We start from the raw sequence: 26187 nt of genomic DNA on the forward strand, positions 1-26187 counted from the left end.
GACTGTTGGTGGGAAAATCAGCTACTCAGCAGTTTTTGTGGCATTTTTTCTTCAAACATCCGGAGGAGGTTAACATAGCCACATGCAAGATATATCGGCAGAAGGTGAAGCGTGGCCAGGGTCACAATGTTGGCACCACGGCCCTGTATCAACATATGCTGCGTGACCATAAAGCAGCCTGGGAGAACCGTGGCTCCGATGTAGTGGTCCAGCCTGCTGCATCACCCAGTGGCACGACCCTCCCTCTTTCAGCCAGCCAAGGCTCCACCACCTCAACTATATGGTTTAGTGATGCTGCTGGGCCTGGGACTTTACCTTAAATTCCAGATTATGGTCTCCTCATGCTGCTGCCACCTTTAGGCTCTGTCATTGTGCCGCCATGTGACTACTTGTTAGATTGGGTTTTGTAATCATACCATATTAGTTCAAAGTAAACACTTTGGAATCTAATATATATCTTAAATTAAATTTAAAAAAATCGATGTAATCTTTTCAAGACTGAGGCCCTATGGTCGTCAACGTCATATTACCTGTGGAATTATCACAAGAATCCAATTAAACAGCTTGGAGTTATAACAATGAACCATAACTGATTAAATGAAACATTTGCACTTTCATAGTCAGGGGGGTGCTCAGAGGCAGCGGCTGGAACAGGTGGTATCTCGCCTGGTGGAGGACCGCCAGCTCGATGCTCATCAGAATGGGTTCTCAAAAAAATGTAATAAATTAAATTAAATAAAAATGACATGAAAAAATCTCTTTATCTTCAATTTTGACACCATATGGTCTCCCTGCTGCCACATCGACACTCTGCAGCAGTGATTCTAATAGCAATGCCTGTAATCTGCATGTCATACTGAATAACAGTATTATTTCACTAACGCAGCACATTCACTATGCGTGTTAGAACAAAGCAAACGGTTCTACACCCCTATTGAGGCTCTCTGTAGGCCAGAAATAGATGTTTTTAATAAAAATTGGGGGGAGAATTTGGTGAATCGGCCGACTTGAATTTTTCAAAAGTTCACTCATCTCTAGCAGGCATTGCCAAAAAATAAAAACACAACATAACAAGTGTGTGATAGGGATAAAGGCCATTTACAACAGTGGTACAAATGAAAGAGCAGGAGCAGTCAAAGGGAAAGAAAGAATGAAAAATGGACAGTTCGCTGATAGGTGGTTAAAATGTGCTAGAATAGATTTGCAATTCATTTCTGAAACACTAACCACGTTTTGAGAAATACTTCACAATGGTTATTCGTGCAGTAAGATTCTACATTCATTACAGACCCTCCACCTTTTGAGTCAGGATATAGGCTGTAGCCACATTTGCCAGGTATATCTGATTAGAATAGGTATTTACTAGAGTGTTGCTAATGTGCAGCAGGAAAAGGGTTGAAGGTAAGGTATAGAGAACTTAGTTAACCTGTTGGGGACGAAGGGCGTATGCATACGCCCTTGCGTCCTGGTACTTAAGGACGAAGGGCGTATCCATACGCCCGTGGGAATTTCGGCGCGCGCCGGGCGGGGACCGGGCCGGGGTGACTGCTGATATCTATCAGCAGGCACCCCGTGCAAATGCCCAGGGGGGTCATTAGACCCCCCCCAATGTCGGCGATCGGCGCAAATCGCAAGTGAATTCACACTTGCGATTTGCGCCGATTCCGGGTCATTACGGGTCTATGGTGACCCAGTGATCCGGAATAGAAGGGGGATTGCGGGTGTCTAAGACACCCACGATACCCCTAAAGCGATAGGAGTGAGGTGGCAGAGTTGCCACCCGTCCTATCTCTGCTATTGGTGGTCTAGACGCGACCACCAATAGCAGATCTGGGGCGGAGGGGTTTACTTTCGTTTTCCCCATCCTGCCCTCCCACAATAGGCGGGGCAGAACGGGGAAAACGAAGAGGACCGGGCGCCGACGTCCACTTACCCCTCCAGAGGCAGCGGAGCGACGAGGATCGGCGGACGGCGACGGAGATCGGCGGCGGCGTGCGGCAGAAGAGGACGGCACTGTTCAGTGGTCTCTAAATTGTAGCACTCCAGATATTGCAAAACTACAAATTCCAGCATGCCCACACAGAAAACAGCTGTCTGGGCATGCTGGGAGTTGTAGTTGCGTACCTCCAGCTGTTGCATAACTACATCTCCCAGCATGCCCTTCTGTGATCAGACATGCTGGGAATTGTAGTTTTGCAACAGCTGGAGGCACACTGGTTGGAAAATACTGAGTTAGGTAACAGAACCCAACTCAGTATTTTCCAACCAGTGTGCCTCCAGCTGTTTCAAAACTACAACTCCCAGCATGTACTGACAGACCGTGCATGCTGGGAGTTGTAGTTTTGCAACAGCTGGAGGCTCATTGGTTGGAAAATACTGAGTTAGGTAACAGAACCTAACTGAAGGTCTTCCAACCAGTGTGCCTCCAGCTGTTGCAAAACTACAACTCCCAGCATGTACTGACAGACTGTGCATGCTGGGAGTTGTAGTTTTGCAACAGCTGGAGGCTCACTGGTTGCAAAATACTGATTAAGGTAACAGAACCTAACTGAAGGTTTTCCAACCAGTGTGCCTCCAGCTGTTGCACACTTACAACTCCCAGCATGTACTGACAGACCGTGCATGCTGGGAGTTATAGTTTTGAAACAGCTGGAGGTTTGCCCCCCCCCCCCATGTGAACGTACAGGGTACATTCACACGGGCGGGTTTACAGCAAGTTTCCTGCTTCAAGTATGAGCTGCGGCAAATTTTTCGCCGCAGCGCAAATTCCTAGCGGGAAACTCACCGTAACCCGCCAGTGTGAATGTACCCTAAAAACACTACACTACACTTCACTAACACCTAATAAAGAGTAAAACACTACATATACACCCCCTTACACTGTCCCCCCCCCAATAAAAATGAAAAATGTATTGTACAGCAGTGTTTCCAAAACGGAGCCTCCAGCTGTTGCAAAACTACAACTCCCAGCATTTCCGGACAGCCACTGATTGTCCAGGCATGCTGGGAGTTTAGCAACAGCTGGAGGCACCCTGTTTGGGAATCACTGGCGTAGAATACCCCTATGTCCACCCCTATGCAATCCCTAATTTAGTCCTCAAATGCGCATGGCGCTCTCTCACTTTGGAGCCCTGTCGTATTTCAAGGAAACAGTTTAGGGCCACATATGGGGTATCTCCGTACTCGGGAGAAATTGCACTACAAATTTTGGGGGGCTTTTTCTCCTTTTACCCCTTATGAAAGGGAAAAATTGGGGTCTACACCAGCCTGTTAGTGTAACAAGCTGGTGTTGCCCTTTACTTTTTATTTTCACAAGAGGTAAAAGGAAAAAAAGACCCCCAAAATTTGTAACGCAATTTCTCCTGAGTACGGAAATACCCCATATGTGGGCGTAAAATACTCTGCGGGCGCATAACAAGGCTCAGGAGTGAGAGCGCACTATGTACATTTGAGGCCTAAATTGGTGATTTGCACAGGGGTGGCTGATTTTACAGCGGTTCTGACATAAATGCAAAAAAATAAATACCCATATGTGACCCCATTTTGGAAACTACACCCCTCACGGAATCTAATAAGGGGTACAGTGAGCATTTACGCCCCACAGGGGTCTGACAGATTTTTGGGACAGTGGTACGTGAAAATGAAAAATTTTATTTTTTTGTTTGCACAGCCCACTGTTCCAAAGATCTGTCAAACACCAGTGGGGTGTAAATGCTCACTGTACCCCTTATTACATTCCGTGAGGGGTGTAGTTTCCAAAATGGGGTCACATGTGGGGGGGTCCACAGTTCTGGCACCACGGGGGGCTTTGTAAATGCACATGGCCCCCGACTTCCATTCCAAACAAATTATCTCTCTAAAAGCTCAATGGCGCTCCTTCTCTTCTGAGCATTGTAGTTCGCTCGCAGTGCACTTGACGTCCAAACATGGGGTATTTCCATACTCAGAAGAAATGGAGTTACAAATTTTGGGGGGCATTTTCTCCTACTACCCTTTGTAAAAAAGTAAAATTTGGGGAAAAAACTGCATTTTAGTGGAAATTTTTTTTTTCATTTACACATCCGACTTTAACAAAAAGTTGTCAAACACCTGTGGGGTGTTAAGGCTCACCGTACCCCTTGTTACGTTCCTTGAGGGGTGTCGTTTCCATAATAGTGTGCGATGTGGGGGTTTTTGCTGTCCTGGCACCATAGGGGCTTCCTAAATGGGACATGCCCCCCAAAAACCATTTCAGAAAAACTCACTCTCCTAAATCCCATTGTTGCTCCTTCGCTTCTGAGCCCTCTAGTGCGCCCGCCGAACACTTGACATACACATATGAGGTATTTTCTTACTCGAGAGAAATTGGGTTACAAATTTTGAGAGGATTTTTTTCCTTTTACCCCTTGTAAAAATTCAAAAACTGGGTCTACAAGAACATGCCAGTGTAAAAAAATGAAGATTTTGAATTTTCTCCTTCACTTTGCTGCTATTCCTGTGCTATTCAAATCCACATCAAACCTGAACTGGTCCCTGAAAAATTCCGATTTAGAAAATTTTGCGAAAAATTGGAAAATTGTTGCTGCACTTTGAAGCCCTCTGGTGTCTTCCAAAAGTAAAAACTCATCAATTTTATGATGCAAACATAAAGTAGACATATTGTATATGTGAATCAATATATAATTTATTTGGAATATCCATATTCCTTATAAGCAGAAAGCTTCAAAGTTAGAAAAATGCTAAATTTTCAAATTTTTCATGAAATTTTCAAATTTTTCACCAAGAAAGGATGCAAGTATCGCCGAAAATTTACCACTAACATAAAGTAGAATATGTCACGAAAAAACAATCTCGGAATCAAATTTATAAGTAAAAGCATCCCAGAGTTATTAATGCTTAAAGTGACAGTGGTCAGATTTGCAAAAAATGCTCCCGTCCTTAGGGTCATAATGGGCTCCGTCCCCAAGGGGTTAAAAAGGAAGCTATTTTTCAATCCTCTCCAAGACAAAAAAAGAAAGACCACCTCAAAAAGTATGAATGATTGTACGTAAATGACGTAAATGATTGTACGTAAATGACGTAAATGTATGTCCTGGTGAACTGATACTTAACACACCAGGATGTACATTTACGTCCTATGCATAACCGCGAGCATCGGAGCGATGCTCGTGTCATGCGCTGCAGGTCCCGGCTGCTGATAGCAGCCAGGGACCCGCCGGTAATGGTGGACATCCGCGATCGCACGGATGTTCGCCATTAACCCCTCAGATGCCGTGATCAATACAGATCATGGCATCTGCAGCATTGCGGACACTAAAATGGATGATCGGATCGCCCGCAGCGCTGCCGTGGCGATTCAATCATCCAGCATGGCAGCCGGAGGTTCTCTCACCTGCCTCCGCTGTCTTCCCCTGGTCTTCTGCTCTGCTCTGCGATCGAGCAGACCAGAGCCAAAGATGACCAATAATACTGATCAGTGCTATGTCCTATGCATAGCACTGAACAGTATTAGCAACCGAATGATTGCTATAAATAGTCCCGTATGGGGACTATTAAAGTCTAAAAATAAAAGTAAAAAAAGTTCCAAAAATGTGAAAACCCCCCTCCCCCAATAAAAAAGTAAATTGTCCCATTTTCCCTATTTCACCCCCAAAAAGTGTAAAAAAAAATGTATATATATATTTTATACACATATTTGGTATCGCCACGTGCATAAATATCCCAACTATTAAAATAAAATGTTAATTATGCCGTACGGTGAACAGTGTGAACATAAAAAAAACAATTGCTGTTTTTTTATAACTTTTTATTCCAAAACAAATTAATAAAAAATGTATTAAAAGTTTTATATAAGCAAATATGGTACCAATAAAAAGTACAGATCACGGCGCAAAAAATGAGCCCTCATATCGCCGCTTATATGGAAAATTGAAAAAGTTTTAGGTCTTCAAAATAGGGGGATTTTAAATGTACTAATTTGCACAACAGTAATAGAAAAGTAAGTTTTCATGGGTATCATTTTAATCGTATTGAACCAAATAATAAAGAACACATGTCATTTTTACCGTAAATTGTACGGCGTGAAAACAAAACCTTACAAAATTTGCTAAAATGTTTTCCTTTTTAATTTCCCCACACAAATAGTATGTTTTTGAGGAAAAAACGAAAACGTAAAAATAAAATTGTCTGAGTCCTTAAGGCCCAAATGGGCTGAGTCCTTAAGGGGTTAAACAGAAGTTATTTCAATGTGACATCAATTATGCAATCTGGTAATACAGTTAAAATGAAGTTTCTCATTATAAAGGCATTCAGTCTCTCCTGAAATCCCATATATCATATTGTTCATGCACTAATCAAAGTGAGTGAGAGTACATTTTACGAAAATTGCCTTTTTTTTGTTTTGATATGTGACAAATGATAGTGTACAGTATATGCCATCCGTTTTTTTTTTTTTTTTTTTTTTTTTTTTAGAATAAGGCAATGGAGTGTTCTAGAATATCCATCATTTATACATGATGCAGAGAATCTACAAAACATCCATGCTATCTTATGTACATTTTTATATATTGGCATTGTTTTTAGTTTGGAAATTAAGAATATTAAGTACAAAGTATGAATATAAGTCAGTTTACCATAGTCATGCTATTTTACTTTCTATGTTTTTGTCTTATATTATCATTGTGTGTCCAGTAGCAAGAGCAGCACAGTAGGTGTTTTGTACAAGCTCATCAAACTTAAAGATGTAGATACTGTTTGAAATTCTCCATGAACTCACTGCCTCTGAATACTATTGAGTGACATTTGTTTCTGTTGCTTGCATCTGCTTTGACTAGCTGGTTTGCCTCAGACTGGCAGTCAGGATTATATTTCATTCGGCCAACAGATGTAAGAGTCAAGAGCAAGGCAGGTCTTTAACAGTATTATATCTAGACATTGGAATGTCTCATTGTTGTATATCCTTAACATGTACTCTTTAGCAGCTATTATTTTTAAGAGTTTAACATACCTGGCATGTATAAGCTATTAGAAAAGACTAATGGAAAAAGCTGTCCATTTCTGCTCCAGTCTGTAATGTTTTCCCTTATTACTGTACCTTAAATGTTATAAAATTATTAGCTTGAAGGGAAAAAATAAGTTCTTAAAAGTATTAACAGATGAAGACAACAGTGAACATGTCTGTGATGATCTACAAATTGATCAAAGTAATCATTACATTGCTTCATATACCAGGTCATGCAAAAGTTGTAAATGGGTACGATGAGTCTAAGGTAGGGTTAAAATAGTAATTTGTCTAGCATAACTTTTTGTTTTAGCTTGTTTTCAGATATTTAGCTGCATTGAGTTGTGTTCACATGAAAAAACAGATTATATCATTTTTATATTCCCTATTGTATTGTGAAGCTACCTTATATAAAATTCCATTGTATAAAATGTTGTACAATGTTGTGGGAATAGGGTTAGCAGATTGTGCCTCCTCTTGGTGGTTTCGAAGACCATGTCCCACTAAAGTTTTTTTCCTGGCATTCAGAGTAATCCATCTCCAGCTGAAAAGTTATGAGTTAGCAAGTTAATTATGCATTTTATTGTTGAACCTCGTATTAGAGATTTTACTGTTTAATGGCTATTTTCAATATATGAGGAGTCCCAAAGCTTTCATGGATTAGATTGCCCATAAAATGTCTGCGCACAGCATCTTGCCCTTTACCATTATTGTTGGTCTGCTTTCATTTCTCTATTCACAACCTTAGTTTCATCAGACAGTCATGAAAAAAAGCAATTTTGAATTTGTGTCTGCAGAGGAGACGTTACAAAACTATGTATTTACTCTAACTGCATCCATATGTGCAGTACTTTTCACACAGTCCACTACCATGAGGCTAGAATATGTCTATCAGGAACCTTTGCCAACATCATGGAATAGATTACAGAATGTTGTCAATTTGTTCTTTTTATCAGTGATCAGTAAAGGCCAAACATAATATTAATATCAATTATCCATGCAAATCTTTATAAAAATAATAGATCTAATGTATATTTTGATCAAATATTGAAGTGCTGTACTAGCTGGTTGAACTGGCAGCTGGTTATGCTACGCTGTAATCCATTGGTGTCATCTCTGAATATGTGTAGGTATTGTCTACATTGAGATAAAGGGCTTGCGTTCATATAGACATCCAGTGCTTCTATTGCTGCCTGCTAGAAAAAAAAAAATGACTCAGTCATATGGCAAATAGTAAGTGGGTATCTCTGGCAGCAGAAGATGGCATATATTTACATAATTTCATGTTACCAGTCTTTGGGGTAAAAAAATAAATGTTAATGAGCCCCCCCATTGATAAAAGTCAAGAGCACATGCCCTTTTCCCTTTTTTAAAATAAAATAATGTACATAAAAATAAGTATAATCATATTTGTTATTGCCGTGTGCAGAAATGTCCAAACTATTAAAATATAATGTTATTGATATGGCACAGCAATCAGCCTAACCCCTTAACGACGAAGGACGTATATTTACGTCCTCTGCCGGCTCCCGCCATATGCCGCGGGGTCACGCTATCAACGGCCGGGACCCGGGGCTAATACAGGACATCACCGATCGCGGTGATGCCCTGTATTAACCCTTCAGATTCGACGATCAAAGCAGACCGCCGTGTCTGAAGTGAAAGTGAAAGTATCCCGGCTGCTCAGTCGGGCTGTTCGGGACAGCCGCTGTGAAATCGTGGCGTCCCAAACAGCTTACAGGACACCGGGAGGGCCCTTACCTGCCTCCTCGGTGTCCGATCGGCGAATGACTGCTCCGTGCCTGAGATCCAGGCAGGAGCAGTCAAGCGCCGATTACACTGATCACAGGCGTGTTAATACACGCCAGTGATCTGTGTAAAAGATCAGTGTGTGCAGTGTTATAGGTCCCTATGGGAGCTATAGCACTGCAAAAAAAAAGTGTTAATAAAGGTAATTTAACCCCTTCCATATTAAAAGCTTGAAACACCCCCCTTTTCCCATAAAAAAAATAAAACAGTGTAAATAAAAATTAGCATGTGGTATCGCCACGTGCTTAAATGTCCGAACTAAAAAAATATATTGTTAATTAAACCGCACGGTCAATGGCGTACAGGTAAAAAAATTCCAAAGTCCAAAGAAGCGTATTTTTGGTCACTTTTTATACCATTAAAAAGTGATCAAAAAGTCCGATCAAAACAAAAATGGTACAGATAAAAACTTCAGATCACGGCGCAAAAAATGAGCCCTCATACCACCCTCATAAAAAAGTTATAGGGGTCAGAAGAGGACATTTTTAAATGTATACATTTTCCTGCATGTAGTTATGATTTTTTCCAGAAGTACGACAAAAAGAAACCTCTATAAGTAGGGTATCATTTTAACCGTATGGACCTACAGAATAATGATAAGGTGTCATTTTTACCGAAATATGCACTGCGTAGAAACGGAAGCCCCCAAAAGTTACAAAATGGCGTTTTTTCTTCGATTTTGTCGCACAATGATTTTTTTTTTTCCGTTTCGCCGTGAATTTTTGGGTAAAATGACTGATGTCACTGCAAAGTAGAATTGGTGACGCAAAAAATAAGCCATAACATGGATTTTTAGGTGGAAAATTGAAAGGGTTATAATTTTTAAAAGATATGGAGGAAAAAACGAAAGTGCAAAAACTGAAAAACCCTGCGTCCTTAACCCCTTCAGGACCCATGACGTACATGTACTTCATGGGACCCCGGTACTTAAGGACCTATGACGTACATGTACGTCATGGTATATTCCGGTCCTTGCCGCGGCGCCCGGCAGAGATCGGAATGGCATGACTGTTGAAATCGTTCAGCAGGCATGCCATGCAAACGCCCAGGGGGGTCATTAGACCCCCCCATGTCGGCGATCGCGGCAAATCGCAAGTGAATTCACACTTGCGATTTGTTCAATTCCGGGTCATTACGGGTCTATGGTGACCCGGAATATAAGGGGGATCGCGGTTGTCTAAGACACCCACGATCCCCCTGAAGGGATAGGAGTGAGGTGGCAGGGGTGCCACCCCTCCTATCCCTGCTATTGGTGGTCTAGACGCAATAGCAGATCGGGGGCGGGGGGGGGGGTTAACTTTCGTTTTCCCCGTCCTGCCCACCCACAATAGGCGGGGCAGAACGGGGAAATGACAGAGGACCGGCGCCGAAGATCCACTTACCGATCCGGGTGGGCGTCGGAGGCAGCGGGCGACGGAGATCGGCGGGCGGCGATGACGTGCGGCTGGATCCGACGGAAGCCGGTGAGTTGCCTAGCAACATCTGGAGGGTACAGTTTGAGACCATTATACAGTGGTCTCTAACTGTAGCCCTCCAGATGTTGCAAAACTACAACTCCAAGCATGCCCAGACAGCTGTTTGGGCATGCTAGAATATGTAGTTTTGCAACAGCTGGAGGGCTACAGTTAGAGACCACTATACAGTGATCTCTAAACTGTATTCCTTCAGATCTTGCAAAACTACAACTCCTAGCATGCCCAAACAGCTGTTTGCTGTCTGGGCATGCTGGGATTTGTAGTTTTGCAACAGATGGAGGACCACAGTTTTGAGATCACTTTGCAGTGTTCTCTAAATCTGTAGCCCTCCAGATGTTGCAAAACTGCAAATCCCAGCATGCCCAAACAGCTGTCTCTGCATTCTGGTAGTTGTAGTTGCGTACCACCAGCTATTGCATAACTACATCTCCCAGCATGCTCTTCGGCGATCAGTACATGCTGGGAGTTGTAGTTTTGCAACAGCTATAGGCACACTGGTTGGAAAATACTGAGTTAGGTAACAGAACCTAACTGAAGGTTTTCCAACCAGTGTGCCTCCAGCTGTTGCAAAAGTACAACTGCCAGCATGCACGGTCTGTCAGTACATGCTGGGAGTTGTAGTTTTGAAACAGCTGGAGGTTTTCCCCCCCAGGTGAACGTACAGGGTACATTCACACGGGCAGGTTTACAGTAAGTTTCCTGCTTCAAGTTTGGGCTGCGGCAAATTTTTCACCGCAGCGCAAACTCCTTGCGGGAAACTCACCGTAACACGCCAGTGCGAATGTACCCTAAAAACACTACACTACACTAACACATAATAAAGGGTAAAACACAACATATACAACCCCTTACACTGTTCCCCCCCCCCCCCCCCAATAAAAATGAAAAACGTATTGTATGGCAGTGTTTCCAAAACGAAGCCTTCAGCTGTTGCAAAACAACAACTCCCAGCATTTCCGGACAGCCACTGAGTGTCCAGGCATGCTGGGAATTTAGCAACAGCTGGAGGCACCCTGTTAGGGGTATTCTACGCCAGTGATTCCCAATGTCCACCCCTATGCTATCCCTAATTTAGTCCTCAAATGCGCATGGTGCTCTCTCACTTCGGAGCCCTGTCGTATTTCAAAGAAACAGTTTAGGGCCATATATGGGGTATTTCCGTACTAGGGAGAAATTGCACTACAAATTTTTGGGGGCTTTTTCTCCTTTTACCCCTTATGAAAAGGAAACGTTGGGGGCTACACCAGCCTGTTAGTGTAAAAAAAAAAAAAATACATTTACACTAAAATCCTGGTGTTGCCCCATACTTTTTATTTTCACAAGCGGTAAAAGGAAAAAAACACAATTTCTCCTGAATACGGAAATACCCCATATGTGGGCGTAAAATGCTCTGCGGACGCACAACAAGGCTCAGGAGTGTGAGCGCACCATGTACATTTGAGGCCTAAATTGATGATTTGCACAGGGGTGGCTGATTTTACAGCGGTTCTGACATAAACGCAAAAAAAGAAATACCCACATGGGACCCCATTTTGGAAACTACACCCCTCATGTAATGTAATAAGGGGTACAGTGAGCATTTACGCCCCACAGGTTTCCGACAGATTTTTGGAACAGTGGTCCGTGAAAATGAAAAATTTAATTTTTCATTTGCACAGCCCACTGTTCTAAAGATCTGTCAAATGCCAGTGGGGTGTAAATACTCACTGCACCCCTTATTAAATTCTGTGAGGGGTGTACTTTCCAAAATGGGGTCACATGTGGGGGGGTCCACTGTTCTGGCACCACGGGGGGCTTTGCACATGGCCCCTGACTTCCATTCCAAGCTATTTTTTTTCCCAAAAGCTCAATGACACTCCTTCTCTTCTGAGCATTGTAGTGTGCCAGCAGAGCACTTGACATCCACACATGGGGTATTTCTATACTCAGAAGAGATGGGGTTACAAATTTTGGGGGGCATTTTGTCCTATTACCCCTTGTAAAATTTTTACATTTGAGGGAAAACTAGCATTTTAGTGAAAAAATAAAAATCATTTTCACATCCAACTTTAACGAAAAGGCGTCAAACACCTGTGGGGTGTTAAGGCTCACTGGACCCCTTGTTACATGTCTTGAGGGGTGTAGTTTCCAAAATAGTATGCCATGTGTTTTTTTTTTGCTTTCCTGGCACCATAGTGGCTTCCTAAATGGGACATGCCCCCAAAAAAAACATTTCAGCAAAATTTGCTTTTCAAAAGCCACATGTGACTCCTTCTCTTCTGAGCATTGTAGTTCACCCGCAAAGCATTTTACGTCCTAACATGGGGTATTTCCATACTCATAAGAGATGGGGTTACAAATTTTGGGGGGAATTTTTTGTCCTATTATCCCTTGCCAAAAATTTTAAATTGAGGGAAAACTAGCATTTTTGTGAAAAAAAAAAATAATAATTTACACATCCAACTTTAACGAAAAGTCGTCTAACACCTGTGGGGTGTTAAGGCTCACTGTACCCCTTGTTACGTGCCTTGAGGGGTGTAGTTTCCAAAATAGCATGCCATGTGTTTTTTTTTTTTTTTTTGCCATTCTGGCACCATAGGGGCTTCCTAAATGTGACATGCCCTCAAAAAACCGTTTCAGAAAAACTCATTCTCCAAAATCCAACTGTCGCTCCTTCCCTTCTGAGCCCTCTACTGCGCCCGCCGAACCCTTGACATACACATATGAGGTATTTCCTTACTCGAGAGAAATTGGGTTACACATTTTAGGAAGATTTCTCTCCTTTTACCCCTTGTAAAAATTCAATAACTAGGTCTACAAGAACATGCCAGTGTAAAAAATGAAGATTTTGAATTTTCTCCTTCAATTTGCGGCTATTCCTGTGAAACACCTAAAGGGTTAACAAACCTTTTGAATGTCATTTTGAATACTTTGAGGGGTGCAGTTTTTATAATGGGGTCATTTGTGGGGTATTTCTAATATGAAGGCCCTTCAAATCCAATTCAAAACAGAACTGGTCCCTGAAAAATTTCCATTTTGAAAATGTTGTGAAAAATTGGAAAATGGCTGCTATACTTTGAAGCCCTCTGATGTCTAACAAAAGTAAAAACATGTCAACGTTATGATACAAACATGAAGTAGACATGTTGTATATGTGAATTAATATATAATTTTGAATATTCATTTTCCTTATAAGCAGAGAGCTTCAAAGTAAAAAAATGCAACATTTTAAATTTTTTCATAAAATTTTGGAATTTTTCACCAGGAAATGATGCAAGTATCGACAACATTTTACCACTATCATAAAGTAGAATATGTCACGAAAAAACAATCTCTGAATCAGAATGAAAGGTAAAAGCATCCCGGAGTTATTAATGTTTAAAGTGACAGTGGTCAGATGTGCAAAAAATGGCCGGGTCCTACAGTGAAAATTGGCTGGGTCCTTAAGGGGTTAAGGGGCTAAAGATCCAGGGTTGCTGATTTTTGGTCACTTCGTATACCAGAAAATGAGTAAAAAGTGATCATAAAGTCCCATCAAAACAAAAATTGTACCAATTCAAAGTACAGATCACAGCTCAAAAATAGCCCTCCTACAGCCCCGTTTACAGAGAAATAAAAGAGCTATAGGGAGTCAGAAGCCCCAACCCCCCTCGACTGCTCTGCATTTGATAGAGCCTGTCTGCACCAGGCTCTACCAAATGATCAATGAAGTTTTTTGTAACTTCATCGATCTGTATGAGGAATCTAGTGATTCCTCATAAAAGTCCACTTATGGGACCAATAAAGTGTAAAAAAAAAGTTTAATAAGGGTTTAAAAAAGAAAACACACATTACCCCCTTGTAAGGATTTCTCCCTGGGGATTGCTCTAGGATCGTCCTTGACACCACCACAGGACACGTTTCCACTTCAATCAGCAGGCAAACAGTACTGTTTGCAAGTCCGGGCCCTCGCCAGCTTTATTAGACAGGTTGCAGGATAAATAAAAAATATAAGACAGGAGCAAACAAAACCCTAGACCGTCTAGTCACTAAATAAACAATCCAGCATGCCCTGACTATCAACTGGAGGGCTTTTTCCGGACAGTTGAATTTATGTTTCCTGCAATCTTCTGCTCACTGTTCACACACAGCGTTTGCAATGGTCTTGCTGTGTGTCTCGTCCACACTTGGGGCCACCCACAGCTCGGCTGTGTGTTCTTCACCAGGACCCCTGCCTCCCCCACAGCCACCTTGCTGTCTTCTGGGGAGAGCCCATACTACACTGACCTCCTTTTAAACACACCTCCCCTCTCTGCTACCTCATTAATTAGGCCACAGGTGGCGGTTTCTCTAGGGTTAGCTAGGAAAATACACCCTTCCCTTGCCACAGTATCACATACCCCCCCCCCCCCCCTCTGCTCAGACCACCGGGAAGAAGCACTTGTATACAAAAGTCAGAGTCCAATTGCCTTTCCGTTTCCTTGACCGAGTATGTCCAACAGGTTTTGAGGCACTTGGCTTACTTCTTCAGCAGATTATGCACCACTTCAATGGCGCACCCTTCTTTCATTCGCACTTTCACCATCCACCAAGCGCAAGACTTTTGGTCACCTTAGACAAATTCCTTGTAAAAGGCTTTATTCATGTCACTCCTTTCCAACCCCAGGTTCTTCACTTTGGTCTGTGCAGTGCTCTGGACACTAGGTGCGGACAAGACAGATGCTGTGTAACTGCGGTTTCCCGATCAGCTGAGAGGACGGCAGGAGGGCCCTTACCTGCCTCCTTGCCATCCAATCTCTTCTGCAATGCTCCAGGCAGCCTCATCAGCCTGGAGCAATCGAGCACAGATAGCTGATCAAAGCTATGCTATGGCATAGCATTGAACAGTGTATGCAATCAAAGGAATGCATATTATAGTTCCCTCTGGGGACTAAATAATAGTGTAAAAAAATAATTGTAAATTAACCCAATAAAAAAAATATGTAAACAAAAATAAACCTAAACATGTGCTATCGCTGCATGCGTAAATGACCGAACTATCAAATTAGAACATAATTAAACCACACGGCCAATGGCTTATACGTTAAAAAAATTCTAAGTGCGAAATTGCATATTTTTGATCAATTTGTATTCCCTAAAAATTATTAAAAGTGATCAAGAAGTCCCATCAAAACAAAAATGGTACCGATAAAACCTACAGTCCACGGCGCAAAAAATGAGCCCTCATATAGCCCCGTATGCGGAAAAATAAAAACGTTATAGGGGTCAGAAGATAACAATTTTAAACATACTTATTTTGGTGCATGTAGTTATAATTTTTTAAAAGTAGGAAAATAAAATAAAACCTACATTAATTGGGTATCCTTGTGACCATATGGACCTACAGAATAAATTAAGGTGTCATTTTTACCTAAAAGTGCACTGCGTAGAAACGGAAGCTGCTAAAAATTTCAAAATGGCGTGTTCTTTTTTTCAATCCCACAAATGTTTTTTTTTTTTGTTTCACCATAGATTTTGTGGTGAAATGACATTACAAAGTAAAATTGGTAGTCCATGAAACAAGCCCTCATATGGGTCTATAGGTGGGAAACTGAAAACTGTTTGATTTTTAGAAGGTGAGGAGGAAAAAATGAAAGTGGAAAAACCCTGAGTCCTTAGGGTATGTTCACACTGCGGAACTGTAGCTGAATTTCCACTCACGGAATTCAGCGAGCAGAGATTCGGCCTAACAGCCGGCGGCAGCGGTAGGACCGCGTGGCATTGCGCCGTCACCATTGACGGCTATGCAGTGCTCGCGGACTTCCGCGCAAAGAATGAACATGTTCTTTCTTTGCGCGGAACAATTTCAGTGGCGGAGTTGTCCGCCGCTGAAATTCCGCAGTGTGAACGGGTCTCGCGGAAGACCCATTCACTCAGATGCGAACGTTCACTGTGCGGAATTTTACTTGCGGAATTCCGCGGGTATTCCGCAGTGTGAACATACCCTAAAAGAGTTAGAACCTTCCATGTTAAATGTTTAAATCATCCCCCTTTTCCCACAAGGGTGGGGGGGTCCTGCTGGCCATTAGGTGGGTCCTGCTGTTTACAAAGGGGGTCCTGCTGGCCACATGGGGGGTTTGGTTCAGAATGTTTTTTTTTTTGTTCTCCTCTAAAACCTAGGTGCGTCTTATGGAGCGAAAAATACGGTGTACAGCAAAAAAAAATATAAAAATTTCCATTAATTTGTAAATTATTTTTGTTTTACATACAGATGTATAGGCATTTTTAGTTTAGTATTGGTCCTCACGTCTGTAATAAGGGCCTTTACACAGGCTGATTAACAGACAAAGGAGCGTGCCTCAGAAACGTGTAAAAGGACCAACGATGAGCTAATGAACGAGCAAATGTTCGGCTGATGGAATTTTTAGTTTGGCCAATAAAATCCCTGTTGTTGGCTGCACCTCTCCCTGTGTGAACAGTGGAATCTAGAGAGAGGGATGAAGGCGCCTCATGTGCGGGATCAGTAGATCTTGTTGGTGGGGGTAGGGGACGGTAATTCCCAAGCCGCTTACCAAAGTTGGTTGTGCGCCCACACACAACAAGGTAAAGTGCAGAAGAAGTAAAGAAGAAGGTCCACTGCAGCCCTCCTGGGTAAGAGTAAAATCAACCGAAAGACCAGGGAGTCAGGAGTTTGTCTGGCGCAGAGAGGAACCATCAGGCAGCCAAGTAAAATCAATGGATTTATTAGATGCAACGCGTTTCGCTGCGCATGCGCAGCTTCATCAGGCATGACAAGAGAAGGCTGGTAACAGATATATATACCTCCAGGAATTAACCATTAGAGTACTTTTTGAAAGAGTTGTTACATAAAATTACAAATCCACATATGAATGTGACAATGTATGAAAAATATATAAATAGATATAAATAAATATAAATAGACAAAGGTCGTAAAAATAATAATCAAACAATAATGTAAAAACACAATGGAATCATATAAACATATATATATATATATATATATATATATATATATATATATATATATATAATACAATTATCGCATGTGGTGTGAATATACCAACACAAGGAACTCAAGCAATCACACCGCCTAGTCACCGGTGCGGCATTCAACAACGCAGGTTGGATATTATTTTAATATATATAATATAAGAGATCTATAAGGTGCTATATATGTTAGTTCAAAAAAGTAAAAAATTGATTTGTATATCACTGCATTATTAAATGAAAGGTAAATAAACAGTGCGATAAAACGAATCGCAACTGACCAGAGGGTGATGTTTGAACACTATTTAGAGAGAGTGAAAAAAATGAACTAGAATAACCAGTGCGGTATTGAATACAGCACCCGGCAAAAACGCAGGGTGTGAATATTCGTAAAGATCCAAATTTACAAACCTTATAAAAATAAATAAAAAATGCTGTATGCAGAAAGGAAAGAAAAACAAAAAGAGGAACATGGATAATAAAACATAAAGAATAATAGATACCCAATGGGGCGCTCCAGGGTGAACAGCACCGAAGGAACAACGAAAAAAACAATCAAGATATAATATTTTGGAGATTAGTACATTGGAAGAAATGGAAAATTTTTAAACCCTAATTTATCAGATTATTTAACTGTATCGATACATTCATTAAAACCTTGAGGGTGCAAAGTGTGTAGTTTGTGGATCCAGAAGGATTCACGATTATTTAATCTTTGTATTCAGTTAGGTAAATGAATGGGGATAGTTTCTAAAATAATAAATTTCTAAGTTTCAGTATTTTTTTGATGGTGAAGAGTGAAATGTCGGGACAAACTATGCAACAAAAAACCATGTTTTATGTTCCATCTGTGCTTGTTCATCCTGGAGCGCACTGTTTGTGTGGTGCGGCCAACGTATTGGCGGTCGCAACCACAGGTTAATAGATAAAAAGCAAAAGTAGTGTCGCAATTTAGTGAATCTTTTATTTTAAATGTTTGATGTGTGAAAGAGGAAGACAAAGTATCAGTTTGGATGATTTATTCGCAACAAAGGCAGCGACTTTTTTTTTACAAGGGAAACAATACGGTTTAATGGAACAGGTGTTCTGTGGTGTACAATGTTCGGAAAATCTACTGGGGGCTAATAAATTGCTAAGATTTTTGGAACGTCTGTAAGTGACATTAGGAACCGGGGGAATTATTTGGTTTCGAATTTTATCATTTTGAATAATGGGCCAGTTTTTAGTTAGTATTTTTCTGATATTAGATGCCTCAATATTGAAGTTCGTAACAAAGTTATATCTAAAGGGATTGTGAGGCTGATTGGAACTAGATTTTTTGGAAATGGGTGTAACCAGATCAGATTGTTTTTTATCCTTCACCTTCATGTATGCCTTAGTTAAAAGCGATTTAGGATAGCCCTTCTGTATGAAGCGTTGTTTTAAAACCTCAGCTTGAGAAATAAAATCTGAATCAGAAGTACAATTTCTGCGAATTCGTAAATACTGGCCGAATGGCACCCCTCTTAGCCAGCTTGGATAATGTGCACTGTCGAACTGTAAAAAACTGTTAATATCTACAGATTTGAAAAAAGTCTTTGTGGAAATAGTGCCATCGCCTGTTTTATGGATATCAAGGTCTAAAAATTGAATGGAGTTTTCTGCATAATGCATAGTAAATTTTATGCCCCATGTATTAGTATTCAGCTCATGTACAAAGAGGTCAGCTTCGTGTCTGGTACCTACCCAGATTAAGAAGAGGTCGTCAATATAACGACGAAAGAAAAAAACAAACTTAAAATATAGGGACTGTGCCATAACTAAGGACTCGAATCGCCCCATGAACAGATTTGCGTAACTGGGGGTGAATCAAGTCCCCATGGCACAGCCCCTGTTCTGCCGGTAAATGGTATGATTGAATTCAAAAACATTATTGAGAAGAATAAATCTAATGGACTCCAGTAAAAATTCTGACTGACTGGGGTTTAGTGAGGGGTCTTCTTGTAAAAAATGTTTAATTGCAGGAACACCTAAATCAGTGGAGATGTTAGAATAGAGGGAGCACACATCCAGGGTAAGAAAACTATAATGTGTGAACAGTGAGAAGTGAATTCAAACAGACCGCATAATTGCTCATATGTGGTCTATGGTCTAGTCTAAAAGGGCCGATAGCCACTACAACACAGTAAACAGAAATATCTGTAAATAAACCTATATAATTACCATGTTGGCTGTTGTTTAAACTGATTTACCATTATAAGGCTAGTTTGACATTTCAGATGTAAGACCTCAGCATGACAGTGCACCAATCTGTTACTAGGGAACAAATGTAATTGGCCAGTGCAGGGTTGAACACTTATGGCATGAATAAAACACTCAAGCATTGCACAGGACACACATATGATAAACAAATGAAGCTTCATTTATTTGACTCACATGATTATAATCAATTAAAAAACACATAAACGAATGAGTCCACAATCACACACAAAATGTGGTCGTATTTACTGATAATATATCTGTCAAATAAAAAGTCAAAGAATTCAAGCAACAACTATTTGCCAAGTGATTATTTATTATAAACACACAAAATTAATGTACAAATGTGGTAGATCAAACTTCACATACAAGGTAGATAATGTGAACATAATAGTCAGCTATTGTACATATATACAAGGTGGACCATCAACCTTGGTACATGGGCTCAGAGGGCTTTTTTTTTTTTAGAAGTAATAAAATCCTACTCTTGCTCTCACTAGATATAGAGCCTGCTTAGTAACTTCGGGTCCCCTGTCCTTGGCATTGGAACCTCCTGTCTGTACCCTGGTGCTATGGGAATCAGTTTAGTGGTTATTTGTGTTGGGCACGAATATTCGCATTTCAAATTTTTATCGCAAATTCACGAATATATTCGCTATATATTCGAAATTGCGAATATTTGCTTTTTTCCCGCATATTCGCATATGTCAATATTCGCATATTCACATGTGTGAATATTCGCATATGTTAATATTCGCATATTCCTTCTTTTCACTTGTGGGCCAATTAGAATGATGCAAATACATTTGTCAGAGGTTATCAACAACATCCCTAGCAACCAATAGTAAAGTTGCCCACACCCTCACTGTTTTCTTCCTCCAATACGCGAATATTCAGATATGCGAATATGCAAATATACGGAATACGCAAAATTCGCGAATATAGGACGAATATTCGTCTATATATTCGCGAGATATCGCGAATTCGAATATGGGCAATGCCACTCATCACTAGTGGTTATATCAATATGTAACAAGATACACCAAAAGTTACCTTTTATATGGTATAGACAGCGAGGCAATTGAAGATCACACAATATTGTATCCCACACAATTAGATACTTGTAACAGACAAGATTGTTAACCAGTTTACATGCAGTACACCATAGGGTTTATCTATGGTTATAAAAGATTATCCCAGAAAAAGTAAGGGGGACATTTATCAAGGGATTTAGAGGTCTTTTTTTGCTTACAAAAGTCACATAAAAAGTCGCATTAGCACCTAAGCAAATTTTTTTGTGACTTTTGTCTGTAAGCAAAAAGCTACAAAAGAGCCTATGAAAGTAAATAATGTTTTTCACTTTGCAGTGGTCAGGGATTTATCAAGTGCGAAAGTCGCACAAAAAGTCACAAGCCCTCCAAAACAGCGTAAATGAACTGGCTTACAAAACTGCTTTGGAGAGCCAATTTTTATATTTTCCACTGGCAGCCGTGATCACGGCTCCAGCGGGAAATATGATATAACAACTGTACAAAGGAGCCCAGGCTGGCATAACTCTGCAGCCGCCCGGGCTCTGTCTGATTCTAACCCCGCTACCCTAACTTAATGATGGGGACATGGTCTCCCACCTGCCCACTCCTCACATCTCCCATCTGTCTGCTACCTGTTGCAAGACTACAACTCCCAGCATGCCCTTACAGTGGGGGCATGCTGGGAGTTGTAGTCTTATAGCAGGTAGCGGGCAGGAGATATGTGGCGCAGGCGGGTGGAAGACAAGGGGAGGATGTAAATCATTGTACCCGTCATTAAGTTAGGGTAGCGGGGATGGAATCAGATGGAGCCTGGGCGGCTGCAGAGTGATGCCAACCCGGGGCTCCTTTTAACATACCTCGGTGCCGAGTTTTTCTAGTCTCTACTGTAATTTCGTATTTCCCACTGGGTCCCGTGATTGTCTGGGACCGAGCAGCCAATCACGGGACCGGGCGGGAAATTTGATCTTACAGTTGGGACTAGAACTCTGCTGCTCCATTATATGTTAAAATTAGCCCAGGCTGGCATCACTCTGCAGCCGCTTGGGAATCCTGCAGATGGGCTGGAAGATGTGCAAGAGCTGTCCCTGCCATCCCTAAGCGCTGCGGCACACACTGAAGGATGGCAGGGACGGCTCCTGCACATCTCCTGGCCCAAATGTGGGAGTCTCGGGCGGCTGCAGTGTTAGGTCAGCCCGGGCTATCTTTTCTGCAGTGCCACGTAGTTTACTGTCATATCAAATTTGAATATGATATGATATAACAAAATATGAAATTACAGTGAATTTCTGATCACTGCTGGCCAGGAAGCGGAGCGCATTACCGCCTGCTTCCCTGGCTTGCACAACTACAACTCCCAGCGTTTCCTTACAGTAAGGACATGCTGGGAGTTGTAATTGTGCGGCAGGTGAAAAGCTTGTCACCCGCCCCACAATTACAACTCCCAGCATGACCTTACAGTAAGGACATGCTGGGAGTTGTGCAGCGGGGGCAGGTGAAAAGCTTGTCACCTGCCCTCTGCTGCACAACTACAACTCCCAGCATGTACTTACTGTAAGTGACAAGCTTTTCACTCGCCCGCACATCTCCCGCACCACATGATTACAACTCCCAGCATGTCCTTACTGTAAGGGCATGCTGGGAGTTGTGGTCGTGCGGCATGGGAGATACACGGGTGGATGACAATAAATGTATTAACCTATTTTTCTTCGGTGGACTGCGTCAATGATCAGCGTTGTGTTTTTTTTTCCTTTCTGTTTAATGTTAATAAAATGGTTAACGAGGGCTTGTGGGGGGAGTGTTTTTTTGGAATAATTGTTTTTTTTTAAGTGTTGTGTTTATTTATTATTTACTTGACAGACTTAGTAGTGGAAGCTGTCTTATAGACAAAGTCCATCACTAAGTCTGGGCTTAGTGTTATCCCCAAAAACAGCTAGCGCTAACCCCCAATTATTACCCCAGTACCCACTGCCACAGGGTTGCCGGGAAGAGCTGGTACCAACAGGCCCGGAGTGTAAAAAATGGCGCTCCTGTGCCTAGGCGGTAGCAGGTAGGTGTTAGTTAGGCTGGGGAGGGCCAGTAACAATGGTCCTCGTCCACACTGGTAACGTCAGGCTGTTGCAGCTTGGTTGGTATTTGGCTGAAAATAAAAATAGGGGGAACCCTATGCGTTGTTTTTTTTTGTTTGTTTTTTATTATTATTTATTTATGCAAAAAAAAAGCCTAAGGTTCCCCATGTTTTTATTCTCAGTCAAATACCAACCAAGCAGCAACAGCCTGAGGTTACCAGGGTGGGCGAGGACCATTGTTATTGGCCCTCCCCAGCCTAAATAATGCCAGTCTGTTACTGCCTAGGCCCAGTAGTGCCATTTTTGACGCTCCAGGTCTTTTGGTACTGGCACCCCTGTGGCGGTTGGTACCGGGGTAATAATTGGGGATTAGCGCTAGCTGTTTTTGGGGCTAACGCTAAGCCCTTGCTTAGTAGTGGACTGCCTCTATAAGACTGCTTTCACTATTAAGCCTGTCAACTAAATTAAAAAAACACAACACGTTTAAAAAAACAATTATTCCAAAAAAAACACTCCCCCAGAAGCCCTCGTTAACCATTTTATTAACATTAAACAAAAAAAATGCTGGCTACCGTACTCCTCCGAATCTAAAGTAATCCACAGGATACACGGATCTGAAATGAGAATTAAAAAAAATGTAATAAATAGATATATCGCACATTTTTTTCGAGTCTGCATATTGGTGTTCTGAAGTAATTTATTGTTTTTTTGCCTATGTGAGCCAAATTTATCATCCCCCTGTGATAGTATGATAAATGTGTCATACATTTGCAAAACTAAAGCAAAAAAAAAAAAATGCCTACAGAACTTGCTTACCAAAGCAATGATGATAAATGTCCCTGTATAAGTTTATCCAACCCGTTTCACTGTGCTGTATCATCACAGTCAGCTCATCAAGGATTTATTGGAGGTACTCATAGGGTACTATCCGTCCACACGATTATAATTTATAGATTGCATCTGTATGTATGGGATACTTATACCCTATGAGTACCTCCAATAAATCCCTGATGAGCTGACTGTGATGACACAGCACAGAGAAACACATTGGATAAGATTCTACTCTTTCTGGGATACTCTTTTATAGCCATAGATAAACCCTATGGTGTACTGCATGTAAACTGCTTGACAATCTTAGATACAAGTATCTAATTTTGTGGGATACAATATTGTGTGATCTTCAACTGCCTCGCTGTCTATACCATATAAAGATCACCTTTGGTTACATATCGATATAACCACTAACCTGCTTCCCGTAGCACCAGGGTACAGACAGGAGGTTCCAGTGCAGGCTCCTGTCACAAGGACAGGGGACCCTCAGTTACTAGGCAGGATCTATATCTAGTGAGGGCAAGAGTAGGCTTTTCTTAATTCTACAAAAAGCCCTCTGAGCCCATGTACCAAGGTTGATGGTCCACCTTGTATATATGTACAATAGCTGTTTGTTATTTTTACATTATCTACCTTGTATGTAGAGTTTGATCTACCATATTTGTACATAAATTTTGTGTGTTTATAATAAATTATCACTTGGCAAATATGTTGTTTGTTGAATTCTGACTAAAAAACTTACATATTTTCCTTGCACATCTGGATTAGTAACGTCCTTAATGGGAAACTCCGGTGGAATTTTTTTTTTCCACATCAGCTGGTGCCAAGAGAAAATTAAACAGATTTGTCAATTACTTCTATTAAAAAATCTTAACCCCTCTAGTACTTATCAGCTGCTGTATACTACAGATATACTTCAGAGAAATTTGTGAAGTTCTTTCAAATCTGACAACAGTGCTCTCTGCTGACACCTCTGTCCGTGTCAGGAACTGTCCAGAGCAGGAGAGGTTTTCTATGGGGATTTGCTTCTAATCTGGACAGTTCCTGACATAGACAGAGGTGTCAGCAGAGAGCACTGTGATCAGACAGAAAATACATTAAAAAGAAAAGAACTTCCTGTGGAGCATACAGCAGCTAAGCACTGGAAGGATTAAGTAACATTAGTAACTGCAAGTTTGAGCATACTATTTTAATAACCAAATGAAAAAAAACATACACCTTTTAACGCTGCATGTACTAAAATGAACACTGAAGGCAGAGAACCGTCATGGTATTAACAGGTTAAAGAAATGTGGGTGCAGGTTCCTATAGTTAGTCCACTCTAAGAAAAAACACATTTCTATTTTTTGAGCTATGGCTACTATTAAAATCTTTGGTTGCATTTTTGTGGCTTAAGAGCAGTTTTAGTAAGACTGTAAAGGTGTTAAGTGTTTTTGTGTGTAGAACATTGTGATAGTTTATCTGTATGGTAAGAGAAGCTGTGCATACTTGGGCTAATGATCTGCGAGCAGCTGAAGTGTGTGATTTCTGATTGTTAGAGCATTGTGTGTTTCTGGTTAATATCACAAGGCAGCATGGAACAGTTTTGCAGAGTTTCTCATGGAAATAATATCTATACTCCTAAAATGACTTCACCATAAATACCCGTGCCAAGTACAAGACTTTGCCCCCACTGAGATTATATAGGTCCACTTTTGCATGTGATTAAAGCCAAGGGTTTATTTAGGTGTTGATGCATCTCTTTATTTCATATTTAGCACCTTTTATTAATCTACCTTTGCTATTTTTAAGGGTGTGGAGGCTCAAATCCGAAGTTTTGGACAGACCCCATCACAGCTGTTAATAGAGCCGCATCCTCCCAGGAGTTCAGCTATGCAAGTGGTAAGTATTTTTTAACTTATTTCCACAGTATTGAATCTCACTAAAATATTTAAAATAATAGAAACAAATGTGTCCAATTTAATGAAAACTACTTCAAATGTTTCTACTATGTACATTCCAATTTATGCAGACATAGACAAACCGGACAAATACATTACAAGGTAGTTCAGTAGCCGTCATGTATATCTTGATTTTTTTTTTTTTTTTTTTATTATGTATGAGCATATCACAGAAAAATAAGGAACACAGAAGTGAAGGGAGTCTACCACCAGTTTTGGTAAAACTAAACCACTGGTATTGATTTTGTCCAGAGAATGTTTTTACTTGATATGCAAATAAGCTTTAGTATACTTGGAAGTGACTGTATCTCTAAGGCTGGGTTACACTGCAGAATTTGTGCAGAATGTCAGCATAGACATTCCTCTGCAGCAGAGTCCCACTGATATCAATCAGATTTTGTTGCACTGTTCACATGGCAGAATTTTGTCCGTGGAATTTTCTGCCATTAAAATTCTGACTCCAACACCCGCAAAAAGAATAGAGGTGTCTTTTTTTTTTTTTTCTGCGGACTCCGCAAGGAAATGCATTGCCGTCTGAGATGGCACAGTTTTCAACAGTCCTAGCACCCGCCAGATTGGGCAAATGTGTGGAATGTCCCCTGAGATTTTGTGTTTCCTAACATGTGAACATACCCTAAAACTACTGCTATGCCTGCTTGGATCCATTCCATCTCTTCCTTTTTATTATTGTGGGTCAGGTTTGGCTATAGGAGGAAATGAAGAGTCTGATCAGTCATGCCCCTAGTCCACCAAAGAGCTAATTTCCATATTGAATAAAAATGTTATCTCAGACAACTACATAGCACATCAAAATTGTGTTCGTTACGCAATAACCTACTCTATTTAGCTATACCAATGGTATCATTTTGCCAA

General features: G+C 41.1%; 1 protein-coding gene across 3 annotated transcripts in view; it reads left to right on the forward strand.

Moving 5' to 3' along the window:
* LRBA (LPS responsive beige-like anchor protein) overlaps nucleotides 1-26187 on the forward strand; it is a 713883-nt gene that overhangs the window by 609497 nt on the left and 78199 nt on the right. For all 3 annotated transcript variants that reach the window (XM_056562819.1, XM_056562820.1, XM_056562821.1), the window contains one exon: nucleotides 25166-25255. In XM_056562819.1, coding sequence (XP_056418794.1) covers nucleotides 25166-25255 — 90 coding nt within the window. The remainder of the gene's footprint in view (nucleotides 1-25165; nucleotides 25256-26187) is intronic.

The sequence above is a fragment of the Hyla sarda genome, chromosome 1 (assembly GCF_029499605.1).
Source record: "Hyla sarda isolate aHylSar1 chromosome 1, aHylSar1.hap1, whole genome shotgun sequence".
Lineage (NCBI taxonomy): Eukaryota > Metazoa > Chordata > Amphibia > Anura > Hylidae > Hyla > Hyla sarda.